The sequence below is a fragment of the Panulirus ornatus genome, chromosome 52 (genome assembly GCF_036320965.1).
Source record: "Panulirus ornatus isolate Po-2019 chromosome 52, ASM3632096v1, whole genome shotgun sequence".
Classification (NCBI taxonomy): domain Eukaryota; kingdom Metazoa; phylum Arthropoda; class Malacostraca; order Decapoda; family Palinuridae; genus Panulirus; species Panulirus ornatus.
Window position 1 is genome coordinate 3,601,812 of NC_092275.1, and position 25,365 is coordinate 3,627,176.

The 25,365-nt window shown below is 41.9% G+C and overlaps 1 protein-coding gene across 1 annotated transcript in view; it reads right to left on the reverse strand.

Annotated features, from left to right (window-relative positions):
• LOC139764960 (intermembrane lipid transfer protein VPS13A-like) overlaps positions 1–25,365 on the reverse strand; it is a 1,504,808-nt gene that overhangs the window by 1,108,195 nt on the left and 371,248 nt on the right. Inside the window, 1 exon segment of the mRNA XM_071692018.1 lies at positions 21,539–25,364. Coding sequence (XP_071548119.1) covers positions 21,539–25,364 — 3,826 coding nt within the window.

Below are 25,365 nucleotides of genomic sequence, written 5' to 3' on the forward strand. Positions count from 1 at the left end.
AGTGTTTTAGATATCTGGGAGTGGATCTGGCAGCGGATGGAACCATGGAAGCGGAAGTGGATCATAGGGTGGGGGAGGGGGCGAAAATTCTGGGGGCCTTGAAGAATGTGTGGAAGTCAAGAACATTATCTCGGAAAGCAAAAATGGGTATGTTTGAAGGAATAGTGGTTCCAACAATGTTGTATGGTTGCGAGGCGTGGGCTATGGATAGAGTTGTGCGCAGGAGGATGGATGTGCTGGAAATGAGATGTTTGAGGACAATGTGTGGTGTGAGGTGGTTTGATCGAGTGAGTAACGTAAGGGTAAGAGAGATGTGTGGAAATAAAAAGAGCGTGGTTGAGAGAGCAGAAGAGGGTGTTTTGAAGTGGTTTGGGCACATGGAGAGAATGAGTGAGGAAAGATTGACCAAGAGGATATATGTGTCGGAGGTGGAGGGAACGAGGAGAAGAGGGAGACCAAATTGGAGGTGGAAAGATGGAGTGAAAAAGATTTTAAGTGATCAGGGCCTGAACATGCAGGAGGGTGAAAGGAGGGCAAGGAATAGAGTGAATTGGAGCGATGTGGTATACTGGGGTTGACGTGCTGTCAGTGGATTGAATCAAGGCATGTGAAGCGTCTGGGGTAAACCATGGAAAGCTGTGTAGGTATGTATATTTGCGTGTGTGGACGTATGTATATACATGTGTATGGGGGGGGTTGGGCCATTGCTTTCGTCTGTTTCCTTGTGCTACCTCGCAAACGTGGGAGACAGCGACAAAGTATAATAAAAATATAATATAATATATATATATACATACAAATGGATTTGTATGTAGCATTTATGGATCTGGAGAAGGTATATGATAGAGATGCTCTGTGGAAGGTATTAAGAATATATGGTGTGGGAGGCAAGTTGTTAGAAGCAGTGAAAAGTTTTTATCGAGGATGTAAGGCATGTGTACGTGTAGGAAGAGACGAAAGTGATTGGTTCTCAGTGAATGTGGGTTTGCGGCAGGGGTGTGTGATGTCTCCATGGTTGGTTAATTTGTTTATGGATGGGGTTGTTGGGGAGGTGAATGCAAGAGTTTTGGAAAGAGGGGCAAGTATGAAGTCTGTTGTGGATGAGAGAGCTTGGGAAGTGAGTCAGTTGTTGTTCGCTGATGATACAGCGCTGGTGGCTGATTCATGTGAGAAACTGCAGAAGCTGGTGACTGAGTTTGGTAAAGTGTGTGAAAGAAGAAAGTTAAGAGTAAATGTGAATAAGAGCAAGGTTATTACGTACAGTAGGGTTGAGGGTTAAGTCAACTGGGAGGTAAGTTTGAATGGAGAAAAACTGGAGGAAGTGAAGTGTTTTAGATATCTGGGAGTGGATCTGGCAGCGGATGGAACCATGGAAGCGGAAGTGGATCATAGGGTGTGGGAGGGGGAGAAAATCCTGGGAGCCCTGAAGAATGTGTGGAAGTCGAGAACATTATCTCGGAAAGCAAAAATGGGTATGTTTGAAGGAATAGTGGTTCCAACAATGTTGTATGGTTGCAAGGCGTGGGCTATGGATAGACTTGGGCGCAGGAGGATGGATGTGCTGGAAATGAGATGTTTGAGGACAATGTGTGGTGTGAGGTGGTTTGATCGAGTAAGTAACGTTAGGGTAAGAGAGATGTGTGGAAATAAAAAAAGCTTGGTTGAGAGAGCAAAAGAGGGTGTTTTGAAATGGTTTGGGCACATGGAGAGAATGAGTGAGGAAAGATTGACCAAGAGGATATATGTGTCGGAGGTGGAGGGAAGGAGGAGAAGTGGGAGACCAAATTGGAGGTGGAAAGATGGAGTGAAAAAGATTTTGTGTGATCGGGGCCTGAACATGCAGGAGGGTGAAAGGAGGGAAAGGAATAGAGTGAATTGGATCGATGTGGTATACTAGGGTTGACGTGCTGTCAGTGGATTGAATCAGGGCATGTGAAGCGTCTGGGGTAAACCATGGAAAGCTGTGTAGTTATGTATATTTGCGTGTGTGGACGTATGTAAATACATGTGTATGGGGGTGGGTTGGGCCATTTCTTTCGTCTGTTTGCTTGCGCTACCTCGCAAACGAGGGAGACAGCAAAAAGAAAAAAAAAATATATATATATATATATATATATATATATATATATATATATATATATATATATATATATATATATATATATATTTTTCTTTCGTACTATTCGCCATTTCCCACGTCAGCGAGGTAGCGTTAAGAACAGAGGAATGGGCCTTTGAGGGAACATCCTCACCTGGCCCCCTTCTCTGTTCCTTCTTTTGGAAAATTGAAAAAAACGAGAGGGGAGGATTTCCAGCCACCCGCTCCCTCCCCTTTTAGTCGCCTTCTACGACACGCAGGGAATACGTGGGAAGTATTCTTTCTCCCCTATCCCCAGGGATAGGGTTGACGTGCTGTCAGTGGATTGAATCAGGGCATGTGAAGCGTCTGGGGTAAACCATGGAAAGCTGTGTAGTTATGTATATTTGCGTGTGTGGACGTATGTAAATACATGTGTATGGGGGTGGGTTGGACCATTTCTTTCGTCTGTTTGCTTGCGCTACCTCGCAAATATATATATATATAAATATAAATATATAAATATATATATATATATATATATATATATATATATATATATATATATATATATATATATATATATATATATATTAAGAATACTTCCCACGTATTCCCTGCATGTCGTAGAAGGTGACTAAAAGGGGAGGGAGTGGGGGGCAGGAAATCCTCCCCTCTCGTTTTTTTTTAATTTTCCAAAACAAGGAACAGAGGGGGCCAGGTGATATTCCAAAAAAGGCCCAGTCCTCTGTTCTTAACGCTACCTCGCTTATTCGGGAAATGGCAAATAGTTTAAAAAACAATATATATATATATTTCTTTCTTTCATACTATTCGCCATTTCCCGCGTTAGCAAGGTAGCGTTAAGAACAGAGGACTGGGCCTCTGAGGGAATATCCTCACCTGGCCTCGTTCTCTGTTCCTTCTTTTGGAAAATTAAAAAAAAAACGAGAGGGGAGGATTTCCAGCCCCCCGCTCCCTCCCCTTTTAGTCGCCTTCTACGACACGCAGGGAATACGTGGGAAGTATTCTTTCTCCCCTATATATATATATATTCATTTATTTATTTTTTTATTATACTTTGTCGGTCTCCCGCGTTTGCGAGGTAGCGCAAGGAAACAGACGAAAGAAATGGCCCAGCCCCCCCCATACACATGTATATACACACGTCCACACACGCAAATATACATACCTACACAGCTTTCCATGGTTTACCCCAGACGCTTCACATGCCTTGATTCAATCCACTGACAGCACGTCAACCCCGGTATACCACATCGCTCCAATTCACTCTATTCCTTGCCCTCCTTTCACCCTCCTGCATGTTCAGGCCCCAATCACACAAAATCTTTTTCACTCCATCTTTCCACCTCCAATTTGGTCTCCCTCTTCTTCTTGCTCCCTCCACCTCCGACACATATATCCTCTTGGTCAATCTTTCCTCACTCATCCTCTCCATGTGCCAAAACCACTTCAAAACACCCTCTTCTGCTCTCTCAACCACGCTCTTTTTATTTCCACACATCTCTCTTACCCTTACGTTACTCACTCGATCAAACCACCTCACACCACACATTGTCCTCAAACATCTCATTTCCAGCACATCCATCCTCCTGCGCACAACTCTATCCATAGCCCACGCCTCGCAACAATACAACATTGTTGGAACCACTATTCCTTCAAACATACCCATTTTTGCTTTCCGAGATAATGTTCTCGACTTCCACACATTCTTCAAGGCCCCTAGAATTTTCACCCCTCCCCCACACTATGATCCACTTCCGCTTCCATGGTTCCATCCGCTGCCAGATCCACTCCCAGATATCTAAAACACTTCACTTCCTCCAGTTTTTCTCCATTCAAACTCACCTCCCAATTGACTTGACCCTCAACCCTACTGTACCTAATAACCTTGCTCTTATTCACATTTACTCTTAACTTTCTTCTTCCACACACTTTACCAAACTCAGTCACCAGCTTCTGCAGTTTCTCACATGAATCAGCCACCAGTGCTGTATCATCAGCGAACAACAACTGACTCACTTCCCAAGCTCTCTCATCCCCAACAGACTTCATACTTGCCCCTCTTTCCAAAACTCTTGCATTTACCTCCCTAATAACCCCATCCATAAACAAATTAAACAACCATGGAGACATCACACACCCCTGCCGCAAACCTACATTCACTGAGAACCAATCACTTTCCTCTCTTCCTACACGTACACATGCCTTACATCCTCGATAAAAACTTTTCACTGCTTCTAACAACTTTCCTCCCACACCATATATTCTTAATACCTTCCACAGAGCATCTCTATCAACTCTATCATATGCCTTCTCCAGATCCATAAATGCTACATAGAAATCCATTTGCTTTTCTAAGTATTTCTCACATACATTCTTCAAAGCAAACACCTGATCCACACATCCTCTACCACTTCTGAAACCACACTGCTCTTCCCCAATCTGATGCTCTGTACATGCCTTCACCCTCTCAATCAATACCCTCCCATATAATTTGCCAGGAATACTCAACAAACTTATACCTCTGTACTTTGAGCACTCAGTCTTATCCCCTTTGCCTTTGTACAATGGCACTATGCACGCATTCCGCCAATCCTCAGGCACCTCACCATGAGTCATACATACATTAAATAACCTTACCAACCAGTCAACAATACAGTCACCCCCTTTTTTAATAAATTCCACTGCAATACCATCCAAACCTGCTGCCTTGCCGGCTTTCATCTTCCGCAAAGCTTTCACTACCTCTTCTCTGTTTACCAAATCATTTTCCCTAACCCTCTCACTTTGCACACCACCTCGACCAAAACACCCTATATCTGCCACTCTATCATCAAACACATTCAACAAACCTTCAAAATACTCACTCCATCTCCTTCTCACATCACCACTACTTATCACCTCCCCATTTGCGCCCTTCACTGAAGTTCCCATTTTCTCCCTTGTCTTACGCACTTTATTTACCTCCTTCCAGAACATCTTTTTATTCTCCCTAAAATTTAATGATACTCTCTCACCCCAACTCTCATTTGCCCTTTGTTTCACCTCTTGCACCTTTCTCTTGACCTCTTGTCTCTTTCTTTTATACATCTCCCACTCAATTGCATTTTTTCCCTGCAAAAATCGTTGAAATGCCTCTCTCTTCTCTTTCACTAATACTCTTACTTCTTCATCCCACCACTCACTACCCTTTCTAATCAACCCACCTCCCACTCTTCTCATGCCACAAGCATCTTTTGCGCAATCCATCACTGATTCCCTAAATACATCCCATTCCTCCCCCACTCCCCTTGCTTCCATTGTTCTAACCTTTTTCCAGAACAATGGAAGCAAGGGGAGTGGGGGAGGAATGGGATGTATTTAGGGAATCAGTGATGGATTGCGCAAAAGATGCTTGTGGCATGAGAAGAGTGGGATGTGGGTTGATTAGAAAGGGTAGTGAGTGGTGGGATGAAGAAGTGGCATATATATATATATATATATATATATATATATATATATATATATATATATATATATATATATATATATATATATATCCTCCTCGAAGGCTCAGATTGGGGTGTCTAAATGTGTGTGGATGTAACCAAGATGGATAATTAGGTAGTATGTTTGAGGAAAGGAAACTGGATGTTTTGGCTCTGAGTGAAACGAAGCTAAAGGGTAAAGGGGAAGAGTGCTTTGGGAATGTCTTGGGATTAGTCAGGGGTTAGTGAGAGGACAAGAGCAAGGGAAGGAGTAGCACTACTCCTGAATGAGGAGTTGTGGGAGTATGTCATAGGGTGTAAGAAAGTAAATTCTAGATTGATATGGGTAAAACTGAAAGTTGTTGGAGAGAGATGGGTGATTATTGGTGCATATGCACCTGGGCATGAGAAGAAAGATCATGAGAGGCAAGTGTTTTGGGAGCAGCTGAATGTGTGAGTGGTTTTGATGCACAAGACTGGGTTATAGTGATGGGTGATTTGAATGCAAAGGTGAGTAATGTGGCAGTTGAGGGAATAATTGGTATACATGGAGTGTTCAGTGTTGTAAATGGAAATGGTGAAGAGCTTGTAGATTTATGTGCTGAAAAAGGACTGGTGATTGGGAATACCTGGTTTAAAATGCGAGATATACATAAGTATACGTATGTAAGTAGGAGAGATGGCCAGAGAGCGTTATTCGATTACGTGTTAATTGACAGACGCACGAAAGAGAGACTTTTGGATGTTAATGTGCTGAGAGGTGCAACTGGAAGGATGTCTGATCATTATCTTATGGAGGCGAAGGTGAAGATTTGTGGGGGTTTTCAGAAATGAAGAGAGAATGTTGGGGTGAAGAGAGTGGTGAGAGTAAGTGAGCTTGGGAAGGAGACTTGTGTGAGGAAGTACCGGAAGAGACTGAGTACAGAATGGAAAAAGGTGAGAACAAAGGAGGTAAGGGGAGTGGGGGAGGAATGGGATGTATTTAGGGAAGCTGTGATGGCTTGTGCAAAAGATACGTGTGGCATGAGAAGCGTGGGAAGTGGGATTATTAGAAAGGGTAGTGAGTGGTGGGATGAAGTAAGATTATTAGTGAAAGAGAAGAGAGAGGCATTTGGAAAATTTTTGCAGGGAAAAAATGCAAATGAGTGGGAGAGGTATAAAAGAAAGAGGCAGGAGGTCAAGAGAAAGGTGCAAGAAGTGAAAAAGAGGGCAAATGAGAGATGGGGTGAGAGAGTATCATTAAATTTCAGGGAGAATAAAAAGATGTTTTGGAAGGAGGTAAATAAAGTGCGTAAGACAAGGGAGCAAATGGGAACTTCAGTGAAAGGGACTAATGGGGAGGTGATAACAAGTAGTGGTGATGTGAGAAGGAGATGGAGTGAGTATTTTGAAGGTTTGTTAAATGTGTTTGATGATAGAGTGGCAGATATAGGGTGTTTTGGCCGAGGTGGTGTGCAAAGTGAGAGGGCTAGGGAAAATGATTTGGTAAACAGAGAAGAGGTAGTAAAAGCTTTACGGAAGATGAAAGCCAGCAAGGCAGCAGGTTTGGATGGTATTGCAGTGGAATTTATTAAAAAAGGGGGTGACTGTATTGTTGACTGGTTGTTAAGGTTATTTAATGTATGTATGATTCATGGTGAGGTGCCTGAGGATTGGCGGAATGCTTGCTTAGTGCCATTGTACAAAGGCAAAGGGGATAAGAGTGAGTGCTCAAATTACAGAGGTATAAGTTTGTTGAGTATTCCTGGTAAATTATATGGGAGGGTATTCATTGAGAGGGTGAAGGCGTGTACAGAGCATTAGATTGGGGAAGAGCAGTGTGGTTTCAGAAGTGGTAGAGGATGTGTGGATCAGGTGTTTGCTTTGAAGAACATATGTGAGAAATACTTAGAAAAACAAATGGATTTGTATGTAGCATTTATGGATCTGGAAAAGGCATATGATAGAGTTGATAGAGATGCTCTGTGGAAGGTTTTAAGAATATATGGTGTGAGAGGGAAGTTGTTAGAAGCAGTGAAAAGTTTTTATCGAGGATGTAAGGCCTGTGTATGTGTAGGAAGAGAGGAAAGTGATTGGGTCTCAGTGAATGTAGGTTTGCGGCAGGGGTGTGTGATGTCTCCATGGCTATTTAATTTGTTTATGGATGGGGTTGTTAGGGAGGTGAATGCAAGAGTTTTGGAAAGAGGGGCAAGTATGAAGTCTGTTGTGGATGAGAGAGTTTGGGAAGTGAGTCAGTTGTTGTTCGCTGATGATACAGCGCTGGTGGCTGATTCATGTAAGAAACTGCAGAAGCTGATGACTGAGTTTGGTAAAGTGTGTGAAAGAAGAAAGTTAAGAGTAAATGTGAATAAGAGCAAGGTTATTAGGTCCAGTAGGGTTGAGGGTCAAGTCAATTGGGAGGTAAGTTTGAATGGAGAAAAACTGGAGGAAGTAAAGTGTTTTAGATATCTGGGAGTGGATCTGGCAGCGGATGGAACCATGAAAGCGGAAGTGGATCATAGGGTGGGGGAGGGGGCGTACCTGGGAGCCTTGAAGAATGTGTGGAAGTCGAGAACATTATCTCGGAAAGCAAAAATGGGTATGTTTGAAGGAATAGTGGTTCCAACAATTTTGTATGGTTGCGAGGCGTGGGCTATGGATAGAGTTGTGCACAGGAGGGTGGATGTGCTGGAAATGAGATGTTTGAGGACAATGTGTGGTGAGAGGGGTTTGATCGAGTAATTAACGTAAGGGTAAGAGAGATGTGTGGAAATAAAAAGAGCGTGGTTGAGAGAGCAGAAGAGGGTGTTTTGAAATGGTTTGGGCACATGGAGAGAATGAGTGAGGAAAGATTGACCAAGAGGATATATGTGTCGGAGGTGGAGGGAACGAGGAGAAGAGGGAGACCAAATTAGAGGTGGAAAGATGGAGTGAAAAAGATTTTGTGTGATCGGGGCCTGAACATGCAGGAGGGTGAAAGGAGGGCAAGGAATAGAGTGAATTGGAGCGATGTGGTATACCAGGGTTGACGTGCCGTTGGTGGATTGAATCAGGGCATGTGAAGCGTCTGGGGTAAACCATGGAAAGCTGTGTAGGTATGTATATTTGCGTGTGTGGACGTGTATGTATATACATGTGTATGGGGGTGGGTTGGGCCAGTTCTTTCCTCTGTTTCCTTGCGCTACCTCGAAAATGCGGGAGACAGCGATAAAGCAAAAAGAAAAGAAAAAAGAAAAAAAAAAAATATATATATATATATATATATATATATATATATATATATATATATATATATATATATATACATATATATATATATATATATATATATATATATATATATATATATATATATATATATATATATATTTTTTTTTTTTTTTTTTTTTTAATACTTTGTCGCTGTCTCCCGCGTTTGCGAGGTAGCGCAAGGAAACAGACGAAAGAAATGGCCCCCCCCCCCATACACATGTACATACACACGTCCACACACGCAAATATACATACCTACACAGCTTTCCATGGTTTACCCCAGACGCTTCACATGCCTTGCTTCAATCCACTGACAGCACGTCAACCCCTGTATACCACATGACTCCAATTCACTCTATTTCTTGCCCTCCTTTCACCCTCCTGCATGTTCAGGCCCCGATCACACAAAATCTTTTTCACTCCATCTTTCCACCTCCAATTTGGTCTCCCTGTTCTCCTCGTTCCCTCCACCTCCGACACATATATCCTCTTGGTCAATCTCTCCTCACTCATTCTCTCCATGTGCCCAAACCATTTCAAAACACCCTCTTCTGCTCTCTCAACCACGCTCTTTTTATTTCCACACATCTCTCTCACCCTTACGTTACTTACTCGATCAAACCACCTCACACCACACATTGTCCTCAAACATCTCATTTCCAGCACATCCATCCTCCTGCGCACATCTCTATCCATAGCCCACGCCTCGCAACCATACAACATTGTTGGAACCACTATTCCCTCAAACATACCCATTTTTGCTTTCCGAGATAATGTTCTCGACTTCCACACATTTTTCAAGGCTCCCAAAATTTTCGCCCCCTCCCCCACCCTATGATCCACTTCCGCTTCCATGGTTCCATCCGCTGACAGATCCACTCCCAGATATCTAAAACACTTCACTTCCTCCAGTTTTTCTCCATTCAAACTCACCTCCCAATTGACTTGACCCTCACCCCTACTGTACCTAATAACCTTGCTCTTATTCACATTTACTCTCAACTTTCTTCTTCCACACACTTTACCAAACTCAGTCACCAGCTTCTGCAGTTTCTCACATGAATCAGCCACCAGCGCTGTATCATCAGCGAACAACAACTGACTCACTTCCCAAGCTCTCTCATCCCCAACAGACTTCATACTTGCCCCTCTTTTTTTTTTTCAAACTATTCGCCATTTCCCGCGTTAGCGAGGTAGCGCCAAGAACTGAGGACTGGGCCATTGAGGGAATATTCTCACCTGGCCCCCTCCTCTGTTCCTTCTTTTGGAAAATTAAAAAAAATTGAGAGGGGAGGATTTCCAGCCCCCCACTCCCTCCCCTTTTAGTCGCCTTGTACGACACACAGGGAATACGTGGGAAGTATTCTTTCTCCCCTTTCCCCCCTATATATATATATATATATATATATATATATATATATATATATATATATACATATACCTACGGATAGGGGAGAAAGAATACTTCCCACGCATTCCTCACGTGTCGTAGAAGGCGACTAAAGGGGACTGGAGCGGGGGGCCAGAAACCCTCCCCTCATTGTATTTTAACTTTCTAAAAGGGGAAACAGGAGAAGGAGTCACGCGAGGAGTGCTCATCCTCCTCGAAGGCTCAGATTGCGGTGTCTAAATGTGTGTGGATGTAACCAAGATGAGAAAAAAGGAGAGATAGGTAGTATGTTTGAGGAAAGGAAACTGGATGTTTTGGCTCTGAGTGATACAAAGCTAAAGGGTAAAGGGGAAGAGTGCTTTGGGAATGTCTTGGGAGTAAAGTCAGGGGTTAGTGAGAGGACAAGAGCAAGGGAAGGAGTAGCACTACTCCTGAATCAGGAGTTGTGGGAGTATGTCATAGAGTGTAAGAAAGTAAATTCTAGATTGATATGGGTAAAACTGAAAGTTGATGGAGAGAGATGGGTGATTATTGGTGTATATGCACCTGGGCATGAGAAGAAAGATCATGAGAGACAAGTGTTTTGGGAGCAGCTGAATGAGTGTGTTAGTGGTTTTGATGCACAAGACCGAGTTATAGTGATGGGGGATTTGAATGCAAAGGTGAGTAATGTGGCAGTTGAGGGAATAATTGGTATACATGGAGTGTTCAGTGTTGTAAATGGAAATGGTGAAGAGCTTGTAGATTTATGTGCTGAAAAAGGACTGGAGATTGGGAATATCTGGTTTAAAAAGAGAGATATAAGTAAGTATACATATGTAAGTAGGAGAGATGGCCAAAGAGCGTTATTCGATTACGTGTTAATTGATAGATGCACGAATGAGAGACTTTTGGATGTTAATGTGCTGAGAGGTGCAACTGGAGGGATGTCTGATCATTATCTTGTGGAGGCGAAGGTGAAGATTTGTGGGGGTTTTCAGAAAGAAGAGAGAATGTTGGGGTGAAGAGAGTGGTGAGAGTAAGTGAGCTTGGGAAGGAGACTTGTGGGAGGAAGTACCGGAAGAGACTGAGTACAGAATGGAAAAAGGTGAGAACAAAGGAGGTAGGGGAGTGGGGGAGGAATGGGATGTATTTTGGGAAGCAGTGATGGCTTGCGCAAAAGATGCTTGTGGCATGAGAGGCGTGGGAGGTGGGTTGATTAGAAAAGTTAGTGAGTAGTGAGATGAAGAAGTAAGATTATTAGTGAAAAGAGAAAAGAGAGGCATTTGAATGATTTTTGCAGGGAAAAAATGCAAATGAGTGTGAGAGGTATAAAAGAAAGAGGCAGGAGGTCAAGAGAAAGGTGCAAGAGGTGAAAAAGAGGGCAAATGAGAGTTGGGGTGAGAGAGTATCATTAAATTTCAGGGAGAATAAAAAGATGTTTTGGAAGGAGGTTAAAAAAGTGTGTAAGACAAGGGAGCAAATGGGAACTTCAGTGAAGGGGGCTAATGGGGAGGTGATAACAAGTAGTGGTGATGTGAGAAGGAGATGGAGTGAGTATTTTGAAGGTTTGTTGAATGTGTTTGACGATAGAGTGGCAGATATAGGGTGTTTTGGTCAAGGTGGTTTGCAAAGTGAAAGGGTTAGGGAAAATGATTTGGTGAATACAGAAGAGGTAGTAAAAGCTTTACGGAAGATGAAAGCCGGCAAAGCAGCAGGTTTGGATGGTATTGCAGTGGAATTTATTAAAAAAGGGGGTGACTGTATTGTTGACTGGTTGGTAAGGTTATTTAATGTATGTATGATTCATGGTGAGGTGCCTGAGGATTGGCAGAATGCTTGCATAGTGCCATTGTACAAAGGCAAAGGGGATAAGAGTGAGTGCTCAAATTACAGAGGTATAAGTTTGTTGAGTATTCCTGGTAAATAATATGGGAGGGTATTGATTGAGAGGGGGAAGGCATGTACAGAGCATCAGATTGGGGAAGAGCAGTGTGGTTTCAGAAGTGGTAGAGGATGTGTGGATCAGGTGTTTGCTTTGAAGAATGTATGTGAGAAATACTTAGAAAAACAAATGGATTTGTATGTAGCATTTATGGATCTGGAGAAGGCATATGATAGAGTTGATAGAGATGCTCTGTGGAAGGTTTTAAGAATATATGGTGTGGGAGGCAAGTTGTTAGAAGCAGTGAAAAGTTTTTATCGAGGAGGTAAGGCATGTATACGTGTAGGAAGAGAGGAAAGTGATTGGTTCTCAGTGAATGTAGGTTTGCGGCAGGGGTGTGTGATGTCTCCATGGTTGTTTAATTTGTTTATGGATGGGGTTGTTAGGGAGGTGAATGCAAGAGTTTTGGAAAGAGGGGCAAGTATGAAGTCTGTTGTGGATGAGAGAGCTTGGGAAGTGAGTCAGTTGTTGTTCGCTGATGATACAGCGCTGGTGGCTGATTCATGTGAGAAACTGCAGAAGCTGGTGACTGAGTTTGGTAAAGTGTGTGAAAGAAGAAAGTTAAGAGTAAATGTTAATAAAAGCAAGGTTATTAGGTAAAGTAGGGATGAGGGTCAAGTCAATTGGGAGGTAAGTTTGAATGGAGAAAAACTGGAGAAAGTAAAGTGTTTTAGATATCTGGGAGTGGATCTGGAAGTGGATGGAACCATGGAAGCGGATGTGGATCATAGGGTGGGGGAGGGGGCGAAAATCCTGGGAGCCTTGAAGAATGTGTGGAAGTCGAGAACATTATCTTGGAAAGCAAAAATGGGTACGTTTGAAGGAATAGTGGTTCCAACAATGTTGTATGGTTGCGAGGCGTGGGCTATGGATAGAATTGTGCACAGGAGGGTGGATGTGCTGGAAATGAGATGTTTGAGGACAATATGTGGTGTGAGGTGGTTTGATCGAGTTAGTAATAATAGGGTAAGAGAGATGTGTGGTAATAAAAAGAGTGTGGTTGAGAGAGCAGAAGAGGGTGTTTTGAAATGGTTTGGTCACATGGAGAGAATGAGTGAGGAAAGATTGACAAAGAGGGTATAAATGTCAGAGGTGGAGGGAATGAGAAGTGGGAGACCAAATCGGAGGTGGAAAGATGGAGTGAAATAGATTTTGAGTGATCGGGGCCTGAACATGCAGGAGGGTGAAAGGCATGCAAGGAGTAGAGTGAATTGGAATGCTGTGGTATACTGGAGTCGATGTGCTGTCAATTGATTGAAATAGGGCATGTGAAGCTTCTGGGATAAACCATGGAAAGTTCTGTGGGGCCTGGATGTGGAAAGGGAGCTATGGTTTCGGTGCATTATTACATGACAGCTAGAGACAGTGTGAACGAATGGGGCCTTTGTTGTCTTCCTAGTGCTACCTCGTGCTCATGAGGGGGGAGGGTGTTGTTATTTCATGTGTGGCAGGCTGGCGATGGGAATGAATAAAGGCAGACAGTATGAATTATGTACATGTGTATATATGTATATGTCTGTGTGTGTATATATATGCATAAGTTGAGATGTATAGGTATGTATATTTGCCTGTGTGGTCGTGTATGTATATTCATGTGTATGTGGGTGGGTTGGGCCATTCTTTCGTCTGTTCCCTTGCGCTACCTCGCTAACGCAGGAGACAGCGACAAAGCAAAATAAATATAAATATACATGACTCATGGTGAGGTGCCTGAGGATTGGCGGAATGCTTGCATAGTGACATTGTACAAAGGCAAAGGGGATAAAAGTCAGGGCTCAAATTACAGAGGTATAAGTCTGTTGAGTATTCCTGGGAAATTATATGGGAGGGTACTGACTGAGAGGGTGAAGGCACATTCAGAGCATCAGACTGGGGAAGAGCAGTGTGGTTTCAGAAGTAGTAGAAGATGTGTGGATCAGTTGCTTTGCTCTGAAGAATGTATGTGAGAAATACTCAAAAAAGCAAATGGATTTGTATGTAGCATTTATGGATCTGGAGAAGGTACATGATAGAGTTGATAGAGATGCTCTGTGGAAGGTATTAAGATTATGTGGTGTGGGAGGCAAGTTGTTAGAAGCAGTGAAAAGTTTTTATAGAGGATGTAAGGCATGTCTACGTGTAGGAAGAGAGGAAAGTGATTGGTTCTCAGTGAATGTTGGTTTGTGGCAGGAATGTGTGATGTCTCCATTGTTGTTTAATTTGTTTATGGATGGGGTAATAATATTATGGAGGTGAATGCAAGAGTTTTGGAAAGAGGGGCAAGTATGCAGTCTGTTGTGGATGAGAGAGCTTGGGAAGTGAGTCAGTTGTTGTTTGCTGATGATACAGCGTTGGTGGCTGATTCGGGTGAGAAACTGCAGAAGCTGGTGACTGAGTTTGGTAAAGTGTGTGAAAGAAGAAAGCGGAGAGTAAATGTGTATAAGAGGAAGGTTATTAGGTACAGTAGGGTTAAGGGACAAGTCAACTGAGAGGAAAGTTTGAATGGAGAAAAACTGGAGGAAGTGAAGTGTTTTAGATATCTGGGAGTGAATTTGGCAGCCGATGGAACCATGAAAGCGGAAGTGAATCATAGGGTGGGGGAAGGGGCGAAAGTTCTGGGAGTGTTGAAGAATGTGTGGAAATCGAGAACGTTATCTTGGAAAGCAAAAATGGGTATCTTTGAAGGAATAGTGGTTCCAGCAATGTTATATGGTTGCAAGGCATGGGCTATAGATAGAGTTGTGTGGAGGAGGGTGGATGTGTTGGAAATGAGATGTCTGAGGTAGTTTGATTGAGTAAGTAATGAAAGGGTAAGAGAGATGTGTGGTAATAAAAAGAGTATGGTTGAGAGAGCAGCAGAGGGTGTTTTGAAATGCTTTAGTCACATGGAGAGAATGAGTGAGGAAAGATTGACAAAGAGGATATATGTGTCAGAGGTGGAGGGAATGAGGAGAAATGGGAGACTAAATTGGAGGTGGAAAGATGGAGTGAAAAAGGTTCTGAGTAATCGGGGCCTGAACATGCAGGAAGGTGAAAGGCGTGCAAGGAATAGAGTGAATTGGAATGATGTGGTATACCAGGGTCGACGTGCTGTCAATGGACTGAACCAGGGCATGAGAAGCATCTGAGGTAAACCATGGAAAGTTTTGTGGGGCCTGGATGTAGAAAGGGAGATGTGGTTTCGGTGCATTATACATGACAGGTAGAGACTGAGTGTGAACGAATGTGGCCTTTGTTGTCTTTTCCTTGCGCTACCTCGTGCACATGCAGGGGGGGAAGGGGCTGTCATTTCATGTGTGGCGGGGTGGCGATGGGAATGAATAAAGGCATATAGTATGAATTATGTTCATGTGTATATATATATATGTCTGTGTGTGTATATATATGTATACGTTGAGATGTATAGGTATGTATATGTGCATGTGTGGATGTGCATGTATATACATGTGTATGTGGGTGGGTTGGGCCATTCTTTCGTATGTTTCCTTGCGCTACCTCACTAACGCGGGAGACAGCGACAAAGTATTTTTTTTTTCTTTTTTTTTTGCTGTCTCCCACGTTTGCGAGGTAGCGCAAGGAAACAGACGAAAGAAATGGCCCAACCCACCCCTATACACATGTATATACATACGTACACACACAGCTTTCCATGGTTTACTCCAGACGCTTCACATGCCCTGATTCAATCCACCGACAGCACGTCAACCCCGCTATACCACATCGATCCAATTCAATCTATTCCTTGCCCTCCTTTCACCCTCCTGCATGTTCAGGCCCCGATCACACAAAATCTTTTTCACTCCATCTTTCCACCTCCAATTTGGTCTCCCACTTCTCCTCGTTCCCTCCACTTCAGACACATATATCCTCTTGGTCAATCTTTCCTCACTCATTCTCTCCATGTGCCCAAACCATTTCAAAACACCCTCTTCTGCTCTCTCAACCATGCTCTTTTTATTTCCACACATCTCTCTTACCCTTACGTTACTTACTCGATCAAACCACCTCACACCACACATTGTCCTCAAACATCTCATTTCCAGCACATCAGTCCTCCTGCACACAACTCTATCCATAGCCCATGCCTCGCAACCATACAACATTGTTGGAACCACTATTCCTTCAAACATACCCATTTTTGCTTTCCGAGATAATGTTCTCGACTTCCACACATTCGTCAAGGCTCCCAGGATTTTCGCCCCCTCCCCCACCCTATGATCCACTTCTGCTTCCATGGTTCCATCCGCTGCCAGATCCACTCCCAGATATCTAAAACACTTTACTTCCTCCAGTTTTTCTCCATTCAAACTTACCTCCCAATTGACTTGACCCTCAACCCTACTGTACCTAATTACCTTGCTCTTATTCACATTTACTCTTAACTTTCTTCTTTCACACACTTTACCAAACTCAGTCACCAGCTTCTGCAGTTTCTCACATGAATCAGCCACCAGCGCTGTATCATCAGCGAACAACAACTGACTCACTTCCCAAGCTCTCTCATCCACAACAGACTTCATACTTGCCCCTCTTTCCAAAACTCTTCCATTCACCTCCCTAACAACCCCATCCATAAGCAAATTAAACAACCATGGAGACATCACACACCCCTGCCGCAATCCTACATTCACTGAGAACCAATCACTTTCCTCTCTTCCTACACGTACACATGCCTTACATCCTTGATAAAAACTTTTCACTGCTTCTAACAACTTGCCTCCCACACCATATATTCTTAATACCTTCCACAGAGCATCTCTATCAACTCTATCATATGCCTTCTCCAGATCCATAAATGCTACATACAAATCCATTTGTTTTTCTAAGTATTTCTCACATACATTCTTCAAAGCAAACACCTGATCCACACATCCTCTACCACTTTTGAAACCACACTGCTCTTCCCCAATCTGATGCTCTGTACATGCCTTCCCCCTCTCAATCAATACCCTCCCATATAATTTACCAGGAATACTCAACAAAGTTATACCTCTGTAATTTGAGCACTCACTCTTATCCCCTTTGCCTTTGTACAATGGCACTATGCATGCATTCCGCCAATCCTCAGGCACCTCACCATGAGTCATACATACATTAAATAACCTTACCAACCAGTCAATAATACAGTCACCCCCTTTTTTAATAAATTCCACTGCAATACCATCCAAACCTGCTGCCTTGCCGGCTTTCATCTTCCGCAAAGCTTTTACTACCTCTTCTCTGTTTACCAAATCATTTTCCCTAACCCGGGGGGCCAGAAATCCTCCCCTCCTTGTATTTTTTAACTTTCTAAAATGGGAAACAGAAGAAGGAGTCATGCAGGGAGTGCTCATCCTCCTCGAAGGCTCAGACTGGGGTGTCTAAATGTGTGTGGATGTAACCAAGATGTGAAAAAAGGAGAGATAGGTAGTATGTTTGAGGAAAGGAACCTGGATGTTTTGGCTCTGAGTGAAACGAAGCTCAAGGGTAAAGGGGAAGAGTGGTTTGGGAATGTCTTGGGAGTAAAGTCAGGGGTTAGTGAGAGGACAAGAGCAAGGGAAGGAGTAGCAGTGGATCTGGCAGCGGATGGAACCATGGAAGCTTAAGTGGATCATAGGGTGGGGGAGGGGACGAAAATCCTGGGAGCCTTGAAGAATGTGTGGAAGTCGAGAACATTATCTCGGAAAGCAAAAATGGGTATGTTTGAAGGAATAGTGGTTCCAACAATGTTGTATGGTTGCAAGGCGTGGGCTATGGATAGAGTTGTGTGCAGGAGGATGGATGTGCTGGAAATGAGATGTTTGAGGACAATGTGTGGTGTGAGGTGGTTTGATCGAGTAAGTAACGTAAGGGTAAGAGAGATGTGTGGAAATAAAAAGAGCATGGTTGAGAGAGCAGAAGAGGGTGTTTTGATATGGTTTGGGCACATGGAGAGAATGAGTGAGGAAAGGTTGACCAAGAGGATATATGTGTCGGAGGTGGAGGGAACGAGGAGAAGTGGGAGACCAAATTGTAGGTGGAAAGATGGAGTGAAAAAGATTTTGTGTGATTGGGGCCTGAACATGCAGGAGGGTGAAAGGAGGGCAAGGAATAGAGTGAATTGGATCGATGTGGTATATCAGGGTTGACGTGCTGTCAGTGGATTGAATCAGGGCATGTGAAGCGTCTGGGGTAAACCATGGAAAGCTGTGTAGGTACGTATATTTGCGTGTGTGGACGTATGTATATACATGTGTATGGGGGTGGGTTGGGCCATTTCTTTCGTCTGTTTCCTTGCGCTACCTCGCAAACGCGGGAGACAGCGGCAAAAAAATATATATATATATATATATATATATATATATATATATATATATATATATATATATATATATATATATATATACCCTATGCGAAACATCTGGGGTAAACCATGGAAAGGTCTGTGGGGCTTGAATGTGGACAGGAACCTGTGGTTTTGGTGCATTACAAATGACAGATAAAGACTGAGTGTGAACGAATGTATCCTTTTTTGTCTTTTTCTGTTGCTATCAAGCTGAAGTGGTGGGGGAGAGAGTATGGTATTTCTAGTGTGGTTGGGTTGCAACAGGAATGGATGAAGGCAAGTAAGTATGAAAATGTACATGTGTAAATATGTTTATACTGTAGTCTGTGTATCTATATCTTGATATGTATATGTATGCATATGAGTGTGTATGGGCATTTATGTATATACGTAAGTATTTGAGTGGTTGGGCCATTCTTCATCTATTTCCTTCCATTACCATATTGATGCGGGAAACAGCGATTAAGTACAATAAAATGAATAATAAATATATATATGCATACTATTCTTTTTTCCCTACATATATTTGTTATTTTCTGTATTAGCAAGGTAGCATGAAGAACAAAGGACAGAGCCTTAAAGAAAAAAATCTTCACTTTGTCCTCTTCCCTGTTCCTCGATTTGGTAAAGTAAAATTTGGATAGGAGGATTTCTAGCCCCCCTACTCCCATCCTTTTTACTTGCCTTGTATGACATGCATGGAATACATGGGATGTACTCTTCCTCCTCTCTCCCCAGGGTTAATATACATATATATACCCTAACCTCAGCAAGGCACCCAATCTATCAACAAACTCCTAAGTGAGAATGAACAGCTTGGTAGAGTGTGGACTGACTGCTGCAAGCAGGAATGGAACCTATGCATTCGACCCTGGGTGGCCCATGAATGCATAACAGTTAGGAATGGTAAACATTACACCACAGATGTCCATAAGATGGTGATATTCTTTTTGTTTCCCATTCCCTTATAATCAATATCTTGTCCCATAATGACACAACTGTGAAAACAGTAAAATGCTGTTGTACCTTTTTGGTATATGTTACTTTAAGTGGACATTTCTTATGTTATTACTAAAAGTTAACTTCATGTGGACTCCACAGTCGTACAAAATGGGTCCTTTCATGAATGTCAGATCAATCATTTTTTGCACAATATCAAGAATCTGCTAATTTTCTCACAATACTGGCATGTTATCAAACATGGTACATTTTTTGTATTCTTATACAAGATAGAATCCACCCTGACTACACAAAGAGACTTTTAGTAACAGCTGCAACAAGATGACCATAATTTGAAAAAACAGTGCCAGAGTAAAGGATGTTTCACTTTGAAGTACCTTTACTTTTAAGTGTTTTGGTTTTCAAGCTGCTGAAAGTGCATGAAAAACTAACTGCAAGCCTTTCCATCACCTATTCAAACCCTACTTGAAGAGGTAGTAATAACCACTAACTTAACTGTTTAAATTCTTTTTGCACTAACTCACTCTGAAGGCAAAGAAAAGTGTACTTAATGAAGGTATATATATCAAAGTATCAATTTCAACAGGGGTGAGGGACAAGTAAGTTGAGATATAAGTTTGAATGGAGAAAAACTGGAGGAAACACAGTGTTTTAGATACCTGGGTTTTAGATACCTGTTTTAGATACCCATGGTTCCATTCACATGGCAGTGAATGGAACCATGGGAGCAGAAGTGAGTCTTAGGTCCTGGAAGTGCTTAAGAATGTGCAGAAAGAGAAAATGCCAACTGGGAGGGCAAAAGTGGGTATGTTTGAAGGAAAAGGACAATATTATATGGATGTGAGGCATGGGCTATAGAAAGGGTTGTGTGGGAAATGATGGATGTGTTAGAATATGTGGTGTGAGGTGGTTTGATCAAGTAAGTAATGAAAGGGTGAGAGAGATGTGTGGTAATACAAAGGGTGTGGTTGAGAGAGCAGAAGAAGGTATGTTGAAATGTTTTGAACATATGGAGAGAATGAGCGTGGAAAGATTGAAAAAGAGGATATATGTGTCGTAAGTGGAGGGAAGAAGGAGAAGAGAGACTGAACTGGAGATTAAAAGACAGAGTAAAAAAGGATCTTGAACATCTGGGCCTGAACATGCAGGTGAGTTAGAGGCATGCACAGAGTAAGAGTGTAGCAAAACAACGTGATATACTGGGGTCAATGTGCTGTCCATGGACTGAACTAGGGCATGTCAAATGTCCTGGGTAAACCATAGAAAGATCTGTGGGGCCTAGATGTGGATAGGGAGCTGCCGATTTGTTGCATTACACATGACATCTTGTGCATGGATGTGAGCAGGTGTGGCTTTTTTTGTCTGTTTCCTGGCATTACTTCACTGATGCTAATGTTGGGGACTGTGTTTGTTTGCTTGTTTGTTTGTTTGTGTTTGTGTGGGGGGGGGGGGTGATTTATGCTATCATTTTCTCTTTCATGCTGTTTCCTGTGGGGCAGGGTGCAACTGGGAATGGATGACAGCGAACAAGTATGAATATGTTCGTGTGTATATATATGTGTATGTCTCTGTATGTGTATGTGTACATATATGTATGTACATATATGTGTATATGTACGTGTCCATACATATATGTATACATATGTGTATGTGAGCAGATGTGCCTTTATTCGTCTTTCCTGGTGCTACCTAGCTAATACGGGAAACAGCGGTCAAGCATGAAAACAAAATAAATTCAAACATGCAAAAACAAAAATGCATTCACAATAAGTCATCCTTCTAATAATTTCAAACACAGGGTATCCTGGAATACTAAATCAACATAGCAAACTACTCATATCCAATGACTAAGACAGAAGTCATGGTGGATAACAGAGAATCCTATTCCCTTAGAGTGCATTTCCAATACACTGTTGATACAGGTATTTCATCACTAAGTATCAAAAAGTGATTAAATATACAAGTACTGAGCATTGGTAATTTGAAGTTTCAAATGTTTAAAAAGTGTATATAACTTAAAATTTGAAATGTTTAAAAAGCATGTACATATCTTCATACTCAGAGGCATAGGATATCTATGGTGATGTAAAATATGTGAAGATAAGGCATGATTTTAATGTGAAAATAATGTGTGAGTAAAAGAAATGCAAACAACTAACTTTCTACTATGATACCAAATTACCTGAAATACTGCCAATGTCTGCTGTTGAACGTTTAGTGCTGGAGCGCTTCGTTCTTGATGATGCATGAGGCTTAAGTACCACCATTTCATTATCTTGGTATTCCTCATCAGTGGATGATTCAGAATCTTCTAATGCACAGCTAACATAGCTGTTTTTATTGGTTGTGGAACTGCTATCAATAGAGTCATAGCGAAGCCCTGGGCGGCTGCGTTTAATACCAACTGGTTGAGCTTGATGTTGTAATGTACGCACCATAGCCTCCCAAGGTCTCATAACCTTATTCTGTTCGGTTACAGGCTCAATGACAGGTTCCCATGTGGAGAACTCCTCACTATAACAGGATAATTGTAACTGCATCTCTGCTTTAGTGTACATAAGCTTCGACCAGTCATTAATTTCTGCATTCACAGCTGCCTTCAACAGGAGTACAGGTACAGCTGTTTTCAATGCCTGTTTTTCAAATGAAACTGCAAATACTGACACCTTTATGACCAACTGTTGTTGTGGTTTAGCTGAGGGGTATTGTGGTTTAATGTACATTTCTTCATCAGGGTTTGTTGGGGAGACTGTGGCAGTAAGTGGTTTAGGAGACCACATATCCTCTAAGTCAGAGGAAGGAAGCTGGAGTTTGAAAGGCATCAACTGTGGACTAAGACTCAGGGTTAGTTCCTCTGTGACATCCATCAAGAGATGAACTACAGGGGAGTTCAGGTGAAGCTGAATAAGGGACATTTTTAATTCAGCTCTTACACCCTCCTCAATACTACGAAATATCCAAGACCCTTCAACATCGCATGGTTCCATAATAGAATATGGACTCTGACCAGAATATGTGTACATGGAAGCAAATATCTGGCATCCATCTAACATTACATGGAAGCTCTCATTTCCCGGATGTCGAGAGTAATCAACATGGATTTCACACCTTAAAACTAACACACGACTGACTGTTTCCTCTGGGTCAGCAAATATGACTATTTCTGGTTTCTTAATTCTGAGTGAAACAGAAAGTGTTTTTTGATCATCCATGTTACTAGTGACAGTAGAAAGGTAGCCACTAGTACTATCCACAGAGCTTGGAGGACGCCGAATTATTCTAACACCATCTACTGTTGGTCCTAAGTCACCAACAAAGCCTGGATTTAAAATTCCTCCACTTGTACTTGCAGTACTAGGAATAGCATCATTGACATATTTGTAAAGGGCTAGTGCAAAGACAACAGACATATTCAGTCTTGTTCTCTCTACACTTACTTCAAATGCAGCATCACCATTTGGGCTAACTTTATACATGAGATCCAACATGGGTGGGACACTCACACTGAATCTTCCACAAGTCCTTTGCATTTCACCATTATACTGTCCAAATATCTTCTTAATTACATGGTAGTTAGTGTCCGGTCTTACATCAAATAAGTCACATGAATGTAAAGTGAGCCTTACATCAATACTTCTATCACTATTCATATCACCATGTACCTCAATTTCTCCAACTTCTAATCGGCATAATGCAGTTGCTGCATCTCGGACTGGTGAGCTCAACACCTCATCCATATCAGTGTAGAGTGTAAGAGTTAATCCATCTAAAGATATCAGAGCATCTGCAATACGGTAGATGTCAATTGAATGAGTCAAAAATGCCTGAAGTTTGCCCACATTATCATCACTTCCAGCAAGAGGAGTCCCAAAATCTACTGGTGTTAAAGGCTGCGAATGAACACTTGTGTCTGAAAACTGGGCTTCTGCTCTGTTCTGGGTCATAACAGCCAAAATGGTGTTGAGATCACGTTGTCCTAAGTTGACACAAAGGGCCCCCATGTGAACACTAACATCCCATGAGAGGAGGTCTCGACACTGAGGTATAAGTGAACGCTTGACATCAGCTCTCAGTGTAGCAGGTTCCAGTATATCTTCCTGCATTTCTAATCCTCCACCAAGAGTCATCACAGCTCGACAAATATGCATGGGTCCAACTTCTACTAATACATTTTCAATTGCTCCTCCTCCACCTGTTGGTGCAATTTTAAACAAGTTATCTATCTTTAAGTCACCAAGACTAAATACCAATAAACTTGGGGAATCAGATTTCTGTGGAACAAGAATGATAGGAGCATGAATATCAATACTTAAACTAAGTTTTCTTCCAGAGACAAATTCTTCAATACTAGCCTCTGTTGCTTTTTCAGCTTGTTTAAGGACAATTTGTGTTCCCTCTCTGTTCAAAAGTGGTTCCATAAATCGCTGGAGATCGGCAAAGAATTTACAGAGAAAGATACACTGTATTCTACCAATTCTAATTCTCAAAGAAGAATCAGGATCAACAGCATGAGGGGAAGTGTCTATTTCTTCTACACCTTTATGTGAGGGGCTGAAATGAACTAGTTTTATATCAAACACCCTATCTTCTTCAATATCAATGATTCTTGAGTGAAGAGTTATATCAGAAACATCATCAACAGATAATTCAGACAAAGATGCTCGAAAAACCTTTTTTTCATTAGCTTTAAAGACACATTCTCCCTGAAAGCCCCCAATCTTAGCTTGTATGAAGTCCACTTCATTATCACAAAGCTTTAGATTAAGCATATTAAGATGTGATGCAAAGGACCACTTAGTTGCACCAGATGGAACAGGCGGATCTTCAGGACCAGATCTTAACCATGTCATAAAATTGTTTGGAATACTGACTCTTGGAATTTGTTGCTCAATATGTCCTAATTTGGCAGAAAGCAAAGTGAGAAAGTTAGTGAGAGTTATTATAGATCCCCGATGCCACACAACATTAAGAGTAGCAAAGTCCACAACTAAACTTTGCTCACAAGAATGAAAGTGAGTTTTAAAGTCTGGGCAATTGGCACGGATTTTCCGATACAGAATAGTAGCTATACATGTACTACCTATCTGTGGAGATGATAATAGTTCTAAATATTCTCCTGATGGGCTATGATGATATTTATCTACAAGATGAATTGAACTGAGTGTCACCTGCACAGCAGGACCATAATCCATCATGGCCGACTCTACCACTAAATGAGTTGCTCTAATCATTAAATAGGGTCTGTCTCCAAGTTCACTTGATCTTGATATACCAATCACAATTTCATCAACACAAAAACGAGATAAAACAGTGATCATGTTTTTTGGGGAGGTGTTATCCTCAAATCCTGGCAAGTCAACTGGTTTGCCCCAGGACTCCCCTTCATCATCACTGTTATCAGATGCTGAAAAATATTTTTCCAATTCCAAGCTCGTCTGAGATATCGAGTCACTCGATGAAAGTGGTCGAACATGCCTGAGCAGGGGGGGTGTTGTGTGAGTATCTGTTGAATCTGTGACTAATTTCTTCTTTTTAAGTTTGTTGGAAAGGATATCTTTTATGCTTGTTAGTTCTGAAAAACTTGAATCTAACAAGCAGTGATAAAGATCTAATTGATACCTCTCTGATACAGCATTATCTACAAAATCTGAGACAATCATGCCAGACTGTACCAATGGCAAATGATGTGCAAATTCTATTAAATGACTTAATCTACTATCTGAAAGATTAAGCTTCAGAGGAGTTATATGAATGTCCACTTTTTGCCGTGGCTGCTGTCGATATTCTGGGTGTATACTATTGGCAAGATCAACCTTTACTCTAACTCTGGGAAGTAAGTGAGAATCTGAGTCATCTTGAGATCTGTGTACTCTCCATTCATCTCCTGAATCTGCAAACAGAACCTGCAGCTGTGATACAGTAATTGTTAGACGGTCATAAAGTCGTTCCTCTAATTCCATTCTTGTCGCATCTTCTAAATCCACTGTTTGTCCGCCAATTTCACTGTTG